Here is a 13,059-nt window from a genome sequence, read left to right as displayed (position 1 = left end):
TTAGAAATTTTGTCTTTTAGAGGATGGGTGACGGGGGTGGGTGTGACAAAGGGATTCTACAGATTGGCGGGTGTGGGGAGTGAGCAGAGGGAGCATCCTGGAGGGAGACCCGGTACACCTGGTTGGGCATGGGGACTGTGGATAGTTGATAGTGTAGTACTTCTGATTTGGTAGGCACATCTTTGAGCACAGAGTCTGTGTAACAGGGAGACATTCTCGGCTGTTTCCCAGGCAGATCTTTGAGCTGCAGGATGCCTGTGGGATGCTGAAACACTCCCCGTTGGGTTGAAGGACAAGCCTTGAGGTGCACGGTGCTTGTGTGAGATGGAAACAGTTTCTATTGGGACTGAGGCAAATCTTTGGGCTGCAGGAGGCCGGTGAGCAGCCGGGATTCACGACAGTGAAGTTGGCGCATCGCCCCTGGAGGAAGGAGAAAAACACAAGTTCACAGAGGTGTCGTTGGACTTGGGCCAGAAGGCTGAGGTTGTCTGACTTCAGGTGGTAGAGTCAGGACACATCAGGATTCAACTGGCAGTGCTGGCCTTGTGGATGCTCCTTTGAATCAAATCAAATCATAATCAACATGGAGTCACTTGTGTCAAGTCCTAATATAAACCAAGATTCAAACAAGGAAAGCTGATTATTTATGAAGGAGGAAATATCATTCATATAGAAAAACTACCATAAAACACAGCTAGGACCACATTGCCCAAAGATCACCACAAAGTTCACACATCAATGGCTGTGCATACACAGTAACTCCATAGTAACCCTTAGCCCAGATGCCTAAAGATATATTGCCTTTTAAATCCCTTACAAAAAAGCATCCACAAGGACATCCACTCATTGATGATCAAAGGTGTGGGCTGGTGGCATTGGTACATTTGTTCTAGATCCTTTAATATTCTTTTATGATTCCTTGTGGCCGAAGGTTATTGTCTCAAAGTCACTTGTGTGAACCTTCTAATTTTTGTCTTTAAAGTTTCCCTTTATTCTTTTAATGTGCACACAGCCTGCTCTGGAATGTGGGATCCTCATTGCAATGCCCCAGTATTCCCAAGTGAATCATTATTTTTGGAGAGTTTCTCTGATTGTTGATTAGGATGGTATCAGAAAAGTCTCTTTTACCTAGCTGTTTTAAACAAGTTGTCTTAAAGAACCTGGCATCTGCCTCAGGCCTGTGAATGGCTTTCTACAAACCATTTCCAGTATTATCACAAGTATCTTTCTGGTTTCTGTGAAGTATGTCTGCAAGGACCTCAAAGGACCTCATGATTGTTTCTGGCAATTTCACTCTTGGCTTTACAGGTCTAATTATTTTGCTTCCTCTGCATAGTTAAGATGCTGTGGAAATTCTTATTTCCATTTTGGTTTGTTTACATGTGTCTGTAAATAATTGGGCTCTTTCATATCTTGCTTATTTGTGAACTTCAAGAACAAAAAAGAACATTCTAAATGTTGGGCACTAAGCAGTCACTTTAAGTCCCACAAGATATGAATATTCACAAACACTTTGCATATATCACACTTTATACTATAAGATGTCCTGTCCAAATGTTTCCATTGATCACCCTGACGCCATGATACTTGGGACAGAGCCTGGATACAGAAGGGTCGGTTCACAACCTGGCTGTACCACTCAACAACCTCGCCATGCTGAGCCCCAAACTAAATGCCAGTGCCTCAGTTTCCACAGCTATGAAGACAGCAGGACAGAGAAAGAGGCACACACACAACAAAATGTCTGGAGCTGGGCTGGAGGGTGCTGTGCTGGCTGGCTCCTGACTATGACTATTGAAAGGTTTCTTGACTTTGAGGGTCTTTACTTTCCTTCCAACAGTAGAGTTGTTGGTTTGGTTAATCATTCACTTATGGGAAGTCCTTAGACCATGTCTATCTAAAAGGAAGTTACAGTTTCTCTGAGGCAGTTGTGAGAATAAAATGAGGCCCAGGCTCCAAGCAGTTCCTGGCGGGGCAGTGAGCGTAGAAAGATGAGTGGGCTTGGGGACATCCCATCGTTGTTGTAGACTCTGTTCAGGAGGACAGGGTCAGGGTTCCCACACTGAGCCTGTTTCCCATCAGCTTAACAGGCAGAGAGATAAAGCACTGACTGAAGAGAACTGAGACTTCGGTGGGTTTGGCTCAAGGATCACAAACTGGCCTGAATTTTGTATGTATTTATGAAGGAGACGGTGCCAACTAGACAAATTGCTTCAAGAAGTCGAAGGCCATGGTGCAGACATTCATTTTGTTAAGGTTCAAAGCAAACAAAACCACTTACTTCTGCTACAAAAATGCCCAGGTTTGCGGTAAAGTGAAACTTCTAAATAATCTCATGGGTTATGACTAGTTGAGGCACAAAAGCCTGTGAACTGACAGGAACAAACAAGCTACTGGATGAGGTTCTAGGAAGAGTCCCTCCAAAGTTCAAGGTCAGGGCCCCTCTGCACAGGTTTATTAACTTCTGAGACCCTCTTTGAGTCCTCATGCCTGCATGCCATAACTAGCCAGGATGAGGAGCTTAGAAACAGCCTTTCCACTGGGTGGCACAGGGAGGGAAGGAGAGGCACAACAGTTCCACCAGGATCTTGTCCCTATTGCTTTCGTTGCCTACCAAAAAAAGCGGGCCTGGGTGAGGCTTTGCCTGAAGGGCCCTTCAGGAAGGGTAGCATGGTGCACTCAAGTAGCCTGTAGTGGGACATGACATGAGCAGGGTCCCTGACTGCTGCCTCCACTCCCTGCTGCTAGGCTGAGGTTAAGTCCCCCAGGATGTCCTGAAGTGGGTTCCCGCTTAGACAGTTCTTCTTTGCTCAGACAGAAGACCAGCCTGATGGAGCATCCCAGAGTGCCTTCATGCAGGAACCTGCCTGAACTTGCCAAGTGGGCTGGGCTAGTGTTTGGTCCTACACACACAAGCTGAGTGCTGCAGGCTGACTGTCCTGCAGGAAGCTTCAGGCCCCCGCTGAAGCCCTCCTGAATCCCTGCTCTAAACAGTTGCCAGATGGCACCTTTATCTGTTCCTGCAGAGGGTGTAGCAGTGGACATCTTACTTTGTGCCTTGAAGGGAGCTACAGGTGCTAGCTGACACTCAATTTTGTAAGTCCCTGCGAGGGACTTCAGGCCCCACTTGACACTTACTCATAGTAAACCCTGAAGGGAGCAGTCCCAGCTAAACCCCACCCTTCTCAGTGCACGGCTCCGACGAGTCTGTGGGGTCAGAACACTGAGAGTTTAAAACATAAAGCAGTGGCTGCTCTGTGCCTTAGAGGTCCCTGTGTCTGGCTCACCTGGACCTTGGGATGACACCACATCACTGGCATCTGGTGGCAGCTTGGTTGAAAGTAGTTGTAGCATGTGTCCAGGCTTCCCTGAAAAGCAGATGTGATCATGAGCAAGCAGAGGGCACGGGAGCTGTCCTCCAAAGACACTGAGGTTCACATTACCTAGAACTCTGTCAACATGGACACAAGAAGACAAAACCCATCCTCTCCTAAGAGGGACCAGTCTAAAGACTTGGATGGCCATAGTGGTCGCTGTGGAACACACAGAATTTAGAACAACCTGGAACAAAACAGTGTTTTGAGTGGAAAGAATTGTCAGTTGCTCTGGAGAAGTCCAGAAGTTTGAGGGGTGTGTGGTGGCAAGCAGAGGCCTCCAGGGGAGCTATGGGTTTTGTGAAGGTTCTGGGTAGAAGGTCTGGGAAGAGGGAAAAAGCCAGAACTTGGGCCACACAGGTCAGACAGGCAAGACGCCCATGTCTCCATCAGGGCCAGCTGCCATGGGCCCGGGTAGAGTAAAGGAAGGTGGGGAGGTGAGAGGGACCCTGGGCCTAACTGTAGTGAAACTGATAGTCTCAGCCCTGCAGCTCAGAGCCCGTTGGCCCTATGGAGTGGGTGGCGGAGGCCAGATCAACGGCAGTGGCCATTTTCCTCTCAGGAGACCTGTGTTGGTTTCTTTGTGGTTCTCAGACAGGGAATGGGCAGGTGTGGCTCTCAGATGACATTGGCGACTCCAGAATATTTAGAAGAGCTCAGGAGGAAGCAATGGGACCACCACAGACAGAGGCAGGCCATGGAGGATGGCTCCAAGCCGGGAGGAAACTGGGGGCTCGCTCTTCCTTGTATTGTTCTTGTAGGGTCTCCATGTTGGGGCCTGGGGCTGCTTCCTGTCTTCCCCCTTTCTTGGAGTGACCTGGACCTCCTGGGAGGAGGGGCTTCAGATGAATGACTGTTGGTTTCTGGGGCTCAACTCCACATAAGAAGTTTGTGATGTCCCTTAAGACCTCCATGCCAACTACCTTCATCTTGTAACTCTTTGCCCATCTCAGTGGGCATCAGGACTGCTGGATCAACTCTTCTACTTGTCTATGAAGAAACTTGGTCCTGGCTGGCCAGGGTCACTGGCATTTGATCAGTTTTCAAGGTGGACAGGTGGTAGCTCATGACTGGTCTTTTCTGTTTTTGTTGTATCTGACCTTGCAAGATACACCCAATCCATCTTGGCTCATTTATCTACAGACTAAGTGTGACAGCAAAGCCATTGTTGGGGCTGAGACAATGACACGGGAACCAGAGACTGTCAAGACAGGGCACAATGGCCATGTCCAGGAAACTATAAACTGCAGAAGAGGGATGCAAGCACTTGGAGAACCCTCCTGTGTGCTGTTCTCCTCTAGCCATGGGAGAAAGACAGGGATTCAGGTGTCCTCGGACATACAGTGATACATGTCCTGTATCCTGCCCACACTCAGACCTCTGTAGTGATGATTGACTGTGCCGGCCTTCCCTAGCTGAGCCTAGGGTCACAGCTTGCCCAACCCCAGTCACCTGCACCCTTCTGTTTCCACAGCCACAGCAGGCAACAATCACAGTAGGGTTTGGGTTGACAGCTGGAGGAGGGTGGGCATGAGGAGCAGGTGGTGATGTAGAAGGAGGGGGCCGCTCCTCTTCTTCTGGCTCCTGGAAGTGAAAAGAGTTGGTCTGTGTCTTGCTCACAGCTTCTTGAACAGGGGCACACTGTCTCTTACATACACATGCACTGGGGGATGGGGGGGCAGCCAGCAAATGTTGCAGAGTGAATGGGAGACTGACTGTAACCCACACCCTGGGGGAGGGTCATCCATGAGAAAAATAACCAAAGCCCCTCTGGTTTGCAGATGCTGAGCTTCCCCAAATGCCAGCAGCTCACTTCTGTGCTCTTGGTTCTCTCGAGGCCACTCTTGACAGCAGAAGCCTGGCCTGGAGGCTGTGCAGAGAATGGGAAATGTCAGGTGATAGTCCCCTCCATCGGGCTCTGGCCTTACAGCGGCAGGCTCCCAGGGCTACTCTGCAGCTAGCACTTTCCCCCATGGAGAGGAGAGCTGGTCCCACCTCAACACAGGCCCAGGTCCAGTCTCTGCCTGCTCCAGCCTTTCATTACCCCTTCTGGTTCCTACCCCAAAGAAGGCACAGTTGTTTCATCATCTGGTCCCTGTGCTCAGCTGGGGACACCCCTCATAGCTCAAGGTCAGTTAGGATATCTTCTGCCTTCCCCAGCCCTGGGCTGACCTCAGGGGAGCTCTTGGCCCTTGCAGCAGATGATGGAGACAGGTGTAAAGAAGCCCAAAGGCTCTGAACCTGAAGATGGAGACCTGGATCTGATGCATGCAGCTCCTACACTAAGAACTGGTTTGCATCCTTGGCATTCAACAGAGAGGCCTATGGGATCCATTGAAAGATGACAATTCAGCAATGGACAGCTGCACGCACACTGGAGCAGGACCACCAAGCCCTGATGATTGGGAAATGCTGCAGGTCTGGTAATGGTGTTGCCTGGGTGACGTTATTTTGAGTCCCATGGCTTTCCCATATAATCCTGGATCTGCATTCTCCCTATTCACTGCCAAAGTAGTGAGGGATTCTGAGCTCGGGCTTCATGATGCCTCTTGAAGGTTAGTGTGACAGTGTCACCCTCTTCCCCTACACAACTCACCTTCTCCGACGGTGGTGCAGTTGGTGGCGGCTTCTTAGGCTGGAACGTGAAACAGACAGACGTGGGCTGGAGTGGTTAGGGTGGGCTCTGCCTTGGCCCTGCAGGCAGAAGGGACCCTGGCTTGGAGCACGGAGACAACATGGCCTGGGGATGCCTATGTGGGTGCCCAGTGCTGTGGTGCTGTGTCCAGGAGGCTCTACCTGGCCCCAGGCAGCCCCATCAGGAGACCACCTGAACCAAGGTTCTGGTCCCTAGAGAGGCCCACAGCTGGAGCACTCCACACCTGTCAGAGCCCAGCCGCAGGGGAGCCCACACTCCTCCTTCCCCTTGGTAGAAGCTCACTGTCCTTCAGTCTTCCCATAACCCCCTCTAGGGCCTTTCACTCTCTGCATCCCTGGGAGGAGCTGTGTCCCAGGGCTGCTACTTCCTCCTCCAGCTCCCTGGAGGGTTCCTTCCATCCCAGCTCCCCAGCTCTTCTGCCTTCTCCCACACTGTCCCAGGATGCCAGTGTCATCCTTGGATCCTGCTCTGCTTTAGCCAATCCCTGGCTACGTCTCTGGGTGGGTGCATTTCACCCTGAAGCCAGAACAGGAACTGCAACCCCTGGTGAGGCGGGGTAGCTCTGCTGCTTCTCCGTGCTTCTGCAGCCCAGTATGGGGCTGTGTGATATACTGGGGTCAGGAAAGGGGCTGACGTCAAAGGGAGCTCTGCTTTAGTGGTTACTAATCATGCCTGATAGACTTCATCCTGTGTATGGGGCCACTGGGACTACATGGGGGATCCTGTCCTGACATACAGGGGCACCTCTGAGGTTTGGCCACACGAGACCTGTAGGTGTGTAGCTGATACAAGACGGCACCGGTCTAAGGGTGCTGGGATAGCCTCTCTCCAGGGCCAGCCTTAGCTTACAGCCCAAGCATCTCAGACTGAATTCCTGGGTCAACTAGGCTGGAGAATTCTTAGAACCCAGGCTGGTCTAGGGCTTGGATGTTTAAACTTAAGAGTTTGTGTCTCTTCTGGATGATTTGAGGACCTTAGATGAGAAATTGCCAGCAGGCTGGATTATAGTACTGCCCCAAGACACTGTTCCTTGGAGAGGGGGCATGTGTGTAGGAGTGTAGGAGCCAGGGCAAAGGGGGAGGGGTGGGTAGGGGACTTAACCTTCCTGCGGCACAACTTCCAAGAGCAGCACAGCAGCAGCAGGACAGCCACCAGCAAGACCGGGATTAAGAGGAGCAAGTTCCAGTCGAAGTTGGTGCTGTCTCTTGCTGGCTTGTTGATTGCCCTGGAGACCGGGACGGCGGCTTGCTTTGTGTCGTTTGTGTCCGCTTGCTTTGTGTCCGCTTGCTTTGTGTCGTTTGTGTCCGCTTGCTTTGTGTCGTTTGTGTCTGCTTGCTTTGTGTCGGCTTGCTTTGTGTCAACTGGGACCAGGCCTGGGTCTTCCTGCTGCAGCTGGCTGGGTATGGAACCGCTCCTGCTGCCGCTGAGTGCGTCTCCCTGTGGCAGATAGTGACAGTGGCTTCTTCCCCTGTGCCCACCCCTTGCTTCTTATCTGTACACGAATTCTCTCCACCCGGCTTTCCTAGACACCAGGGGCTACAGCAGGGTTAGTGGCCCAGGCTAGTCCTCAGAGGGCAGCCAACTTTTCCCAGCCCCAAACCTAGAAGACTCAGGGCTTTCCATGACCTGAGGATACCAGTTCTCACTGTGGCCTCGGCTGACAGTGCTCTAGGCTGTAGGTGATCTCTAGGAGATGGTCAGGCTGCTGGGCCACTGAAGAGGTACAGGGCCAGATGTGGGTCTACCTTCTATGGCTGATCTCTGTGTCTCTCAGCTCTGTCTGAGAAGCTCACCCCCTCCTCCCTCTGAATCTTGAGAAGAACTCAAGAGTTGTCACAAGTGGACACAAGGCTCCGTCTCCTGGGCATACCCCCTAGTCACACTGCACTGGTCTCAGGTGCTAGGAGGATGGATGTGGAGCTGAAAAGCTGCACATTGAGGAGCAGCACTTTCCTCCTCAGGGGCCCTGGCTGAGCTGAGGGCTTCACATTCCAGACAGGTCTCCCACCACAGCAGGAGAGCAGAGAGGATGCCCTGCAGGTGATGATTGACAGCTCCCCACCACCACAGCAGGAGAGGGTGCCCTGCAGGTGGTTGTAAACCCACAGAGGAGCAGCCAGAAATATAGAGGAGAGGGGAAACTGAGGACATGGTAAATGACAGGAGTCACCAAGCAGGTTTGGGACGGGGAGAAGGGGTGAGGCCCGAGTGGATTTGGGTCCATATTAGCTACTGGGAATCCGATTCACTGGCACACATCTTTGACTGCTGCCGGCAGAACTCAGGATTCCTGGGCTTGGCACATTCATGTGGAGCTGTCGTGTGCCCTACATGTTCTAGACTGTCTGGCAAAGCCTTATACCTGTCCCAGGTGGCTCTTCAAGAAACTGCTACTTGTGTGGCATGCCTTTTGTGACCATCATTTGAGCTCTAGGTAGATCTGCAACACCCTTGGCTCTTACCTCAGTATTCCCACAGCTGTTACCGGTTATGGTGAGTTTGTTCCCAATGAAGGAGAGGCCATTGTTCAGACTGACTTCAAGAAAGACTTCCCTGATGCACAGAAAAGAGACTAGATGATGGAAAGAGCCCTGGAGGCGCAGTTAGCTAAAAGTGTTGCACACATCAATCCTCAGGGTAATGATGCTGAAATTCTAGCATAGGACTCCCTGTAGTGAAGAGGTGGGTAGAGAAACTTTACTCCCCAAAGTATAAAGAGTCAACCTCTGCAGTGATGGTGCATAGGAATGATAGGCCATAAGAGGCCCTCATGTCATATGGCCATAATGGCCATGAACTCAGGAATCAGGGAGGTATGCAAGCACAGGTTCGAGCCCTCGAACCCATCATCTTTTCCATTCTGCCCTCAGCAGTGCCTGGGCACTATGTATTCCTGAATACCACCAGGGTCACTAACAGAGGCATGCAGAAGGGAAATGGGACCCACATACAGGCAGACAGGTGCTGTACAGCAAGGGCACACCCCAGATTCTCCACAAGCTGGGAAACATCAACTGTTGGACTCCCCACTAAGGCTTCTGGCAAGGGGTACTTCCTCTGATAAACAGCGACTACCAGACCATCCCTAAGGCCTCCCACAAGGGACACTTACTCTCCAGTATGCAGTATCTTTGGTCCAGGACAGGATATAGTGTTCTCATTCTTGTCAATGGGGGCTTCATCTAAAAGAAAATGACACAGGATTATCAGTTGGGGTGTTCTTCCTCCACTGTCACCCTCTGACTGAGGGCTGCCACTGGTTGATGAAAGCCTACTCCCCCTGCCTCTTTTTATTCAAGGACACCTGCTGAGTCCCAACTCTGCCCACCTCAGAACAGCACTCTGGTACCCAGCAGGTACACGCAGCAAGGGCTCCTGTACCCCAGGGCTCGTTTGTTGGGGATTGAGGGGAAGAGAGCAAACAAGCCCAACAAAGACACAGAGGACAAGGTAAAAGACAGAGTGCAGTGTACTGTGACATGGGTGAGCAGACAGAGGGGTGGGAAAGGACAGATGCGCAGTGACCATGATGTGTCCCTTCCTTTAGAGATAGGAATTCTGGTTTAAAGAAATTGGTATTTACACATGAAATGATGCCTTGCCTGAAATTTAGTTACTCAGTGGTGAGAGTGTCAGGGGTTACACTATGTGGGTTGTGAACTACTAACCATAGGCCATGGGTGCTTCAAGACCCTGTTCAATTCCTGGTACGTCTGTGTTTGGTGAACCATGTCCATTGACATTGGTTCTGTGTGAGCTGCTGATGTCTGAGCTAGGAGCAGCCAGGAGATGATCTTAGGGCTGGGGGCTCTGGCCTAAGTGAGAGGCAAACGGAGCTGGTAAGTTGCTGAAAGGAGTGAGTCTGGAAGTGTGGGCTCTGGGAAGAAGTTTTGTGTTACTGCTAGTGCGATGTATCTGTCAGGGGCTGTGGAGGCTCCAGACAAAGGCAACATGGAATGCTGGTGGACTGCGTTCAGGAATAGGATAAGAGGATCAAGAATGGTGGCCAGGGTTAGACCCAGGAAGTGGGTGGGTGGATAGTTGTGTTGTTTACAGAGCTGGAGAAGGCTCATAAGGGAACAGAGATTTTTCTTTTCCTTCTTTGGGAGCCTGAGGAGAATTTTGTAGCTGTGACAGAAGCTGCTAATTCTAACACATTCTCTTCCCAGTCCACTGAGCTGGGGGCAAAAAGCCCAGAGCTGAGCTGTATCCCCATTGGCTAGGCTTCCAACACCCCAACCCTTGGTTTCCCCTCTGTGTGCTCTGATGAACAGCTGTCCAGAAAGAGTTTCTGGCCATCTTCCAGGCTCAGTCTGGAGGCTGCTGCTCTGTCCCACCTGCAGACACCAGGTTTTGGTATTCGACCCTCAGGAAGACTAAACCATGCTGGAGGGAGGACAGGCCAGTGTTTGCCAGCCTCAGATGCTTTTGGGAGCTGGGGTTTATTCTTCCCCCATGTTTGTATGAAGGGTGGTGTGGCTAGGCATGCCTCTCGGTCCTTTTTCCATTGGTTCACGCTGCCTTTAGCTCCCCAGTGTCCACTGGACGTGGTCAGCGAGAGCAGAAAAAATGGCTGGCTTAGAGAAATGATTCTGTGTGGTAATGTGTACTTCAGAGATACCAAGGGATGACTTACCAACGATTCTGGAGTCACTGAACGTGAATCTGCAAAGCACTTGGCTCAGGGCTTTCGCATTGTCAAACCCATGTCCGCTAATGTTTACTTTGTAGGAGTCTGCAAGAAGAACATTTAACTGTTGGAGTGGAAGAGTTGGGTGCCATGTTCTCTCTGGTCTTACCTTTCATGAAGGGCTATCCTGAAAAGGAATTCTCAGGGGCCTTTATGAAAGAGCATCAGTGTCTGAACCAACATCTGTGGGACTTTGTAGGGAAAATCCTCATCTGGTGCCACTGAATATCCATTCTAATATAGTTGGAAGGGGCCTTGCACAGTTAGAAGTCCTACTGTGATCTCTGACCCAACTAGTCCAAAGTCCCAGCTCTGTTCCAAGCTAGGCCAACTCAGCTGAAACCTTCCTGCTTGGAGACCTCATGAACTTCTTAATCTGCATGGGCACTGTAGCAGAGACAGGGCCTTCTCTGCACAGGGTTAGGGACCAGCTCCCTACTTGATGCCTGTGGTACCACTGAGCATGAAGAATATCAATTCTTTCATGTGTTTTATGGTGTATTAATAGAGACCCCAAGAACAAGGGCTGGGACATAGGGAAGAGATCTGGTCCCTGACCCACCCAATAGAGTCCCTTTGAAGGAGATGGCCCGTCTCAGACACAGGTCAACACATCCTTCTTCATCCTCATCCACCTTGTCCATCACTCTGGGGTTTAGCCAGGTCTTCCTAACGTCAGTGAACAGTTCCCTGACACTGACACCATACAAAAAGAACACAGAGAGGACGACTGGGTGAGTAACTCCAAAGGCAGGATTCCTCTACATTTTCCTCATTTGCCTTGGGGGCCAGGGCCCACTCATTTCTGCCTCCCGTGTATTTCATCTGCCTCAGGGTAGTTGATCAAGGACCCTCCTTCTCAAGGACCCTCTCCAGGCTCCATAGCACTCAGGCTACACAGTGCCACCTCAAGCAAACACTCGTCGTCTGGGCCCCTCCTTGTCTTGGGTTTCCCTGGAAGTGACAGGTATTCTTACGTGGCGGCCTCCACAAGATGGCCAACAGTTTAACAGCTCAGTGGCTGAGCAGGTATCTGGAGGCACCTGCCGCCTGGTTCAGCTGCAGGGAGGAGACAGTGACAACTCGTGTTTTCACTTGGGGATTGTCACAGCTGCCCAAACACCAAGGCCTGTGTGTTCCAGGACAGTCAGAGACAGCCATTTTAAATCTCAGAAGCTCCATAGAGAAACTCCATGAGGTCTTCTCTCCCTTCATCCTCCAGCACAGCAGACTCCTCACTCTTCCACAACATGGGGAGGGGCAGGGGCAGCCCAGAGCCAAAGACTGGGATGGAAATACCAGGGCCAGCTTCTGTCCTTAACACCTATGAGCCTCTAGATGCTGCACCTGTCCCCACACCATCCATTGTCTCTACATCTCCCAACTTATTTCTGGGTACCGGAGCTCCCACATACGTGGCACTCTGCCTCAGATTGGTGCTGAGGGTGGCACAGCTCACAAGCAAGCATAGTCCTGTCTTCTCGAGCCTGGAGCCTTGGGCTCTCATTGGGGAATACGGAGGTCAGGACTCAGCTGCCTGAACTGGAAGGCATACGAAGAACTGAGCTGTCCACAGTGGTAAAAGGAGACTCAGGGCTCCCCGCATCTCTCTCTTCTACAGGGTACAAATCACAGCTCCACGGGACCAAGTCTGCATGCAAGTACTGACAAAGAAAGGCATCCTTCCTCCAGAAGCAAACACATGTGTGTCCTTGGCACACGGGTGCAGGGACCTTGGGATGGACAGAGGTTATCCTTGTCAGTTCTAGGCCTGAAGGTCAGGTGTTGGCCACGGCAATGCTGGGGTGAAATAAGCATGGCTGTCTTTGTGGATGTCTTTGCCAGGCATGGGTGTTTCCTCTTGCTTCCAGAAACAACGTAGATGCCCACTGTGCCCAGTGGTTTGTTTTCACCCGTGGATATGATCACCTTGCCACCGCCCCCATTTTGCAGAAGTGGAAACTCCGTAGGAATTTCTATCCCAGCTGCTTCTGATTTCTCTAGCAAAGCCAAGGTACTCTGAATGTATTGGTGGCTCCATCCCATTTTTCAGGGTTTCCTTGAGAGTTTTAAAAATATCTTCTTCCTAGCCTTATAACGACACCTTTTATTTTGAGATAAATAGGCAGTATCTGCACATATATCACAATGTAATTACAGAATGTACCTTCCAAATGTGCATCATACTATTCCCAAAGTATAGTGACTCCCTGCATGCTCATACCCCACATATACCCTACATACACAGAGTACCTTCATAGGCACACATTCATATACACTATGCACATACTATATACACTATGTACTACACACATATAATGCATATTACATACTGTATA

At 50.8% G+C, this 13,059-nt stretch overlaps 1 protein-coding gene across 1 annotated transcript in view; it reads right to left on the bottom strand.

Moving 5' to 3' along the window:
* Antxrl (ANTXR like) overlaps window positions 1-13,059 on the bottom strand; it is a 30,514-nt gene continuing 17,455 nt past the window's right edge. Inside the window, exons 10-18 of the mRNA XM_052732356.1 lie at window positions 10,667-10,765; window positions 9,143-9,212; window positions 8,493-8,583; window positions 7,132-7,467; window positions 5,971-6,009; window positions 5,188-5,244; window positions 4,827-4,958; window positions 3,288-3,368; window positions 1-420 (exon numbers count right to left, since the gene is read on the bottom strand). Coding sequence (XP_052588316.1) covers window positions 1-420; window positions 3,288-3,368; window positions 4,827-4,958; window positions 5,188-5,244; window positions 5,971-6,009; window positions 7,132-7,467; window positions 8,493-8,583; window positions 9,143-9,212; window positions 10,667-10,765 — 1,325 coding nt within the window. The remainder of the gene's footprint in view (window positions 421-3,287; window positions 3,369-4,826; window positions 4,959-5,187; window positions 5,245-5,970; window positions 6,010-7,131; window positions 7,468-8,492; window positions 8,584-9,142; window positions 9,213-10,666; window positions 10,766-13,059) is intronic.

Source organism: Peromyscus californicus, unplaced genomic scaffold (genome assembly GCF_007827085.1).
Source record: "Peromyscus californicus insignis strain IS unplaced genomic scaffold, ASM782708v3 Scaffold_12__1_contigs__length_115047231, whole genome shotgun sequence".
NCBI classification, from domain to species: domain Eukaryota; kingdom Metazoa; phylum Chordata; class Mammalia; order Rodentia; family Cricetidae; genus Peromyscus; species Peromyscus californicus.
The sequence above is the reverse complement of the archived record's forward strand: the minus strand, read 5'-3'. Positions and strand labels throughout refer to the sequence as shown.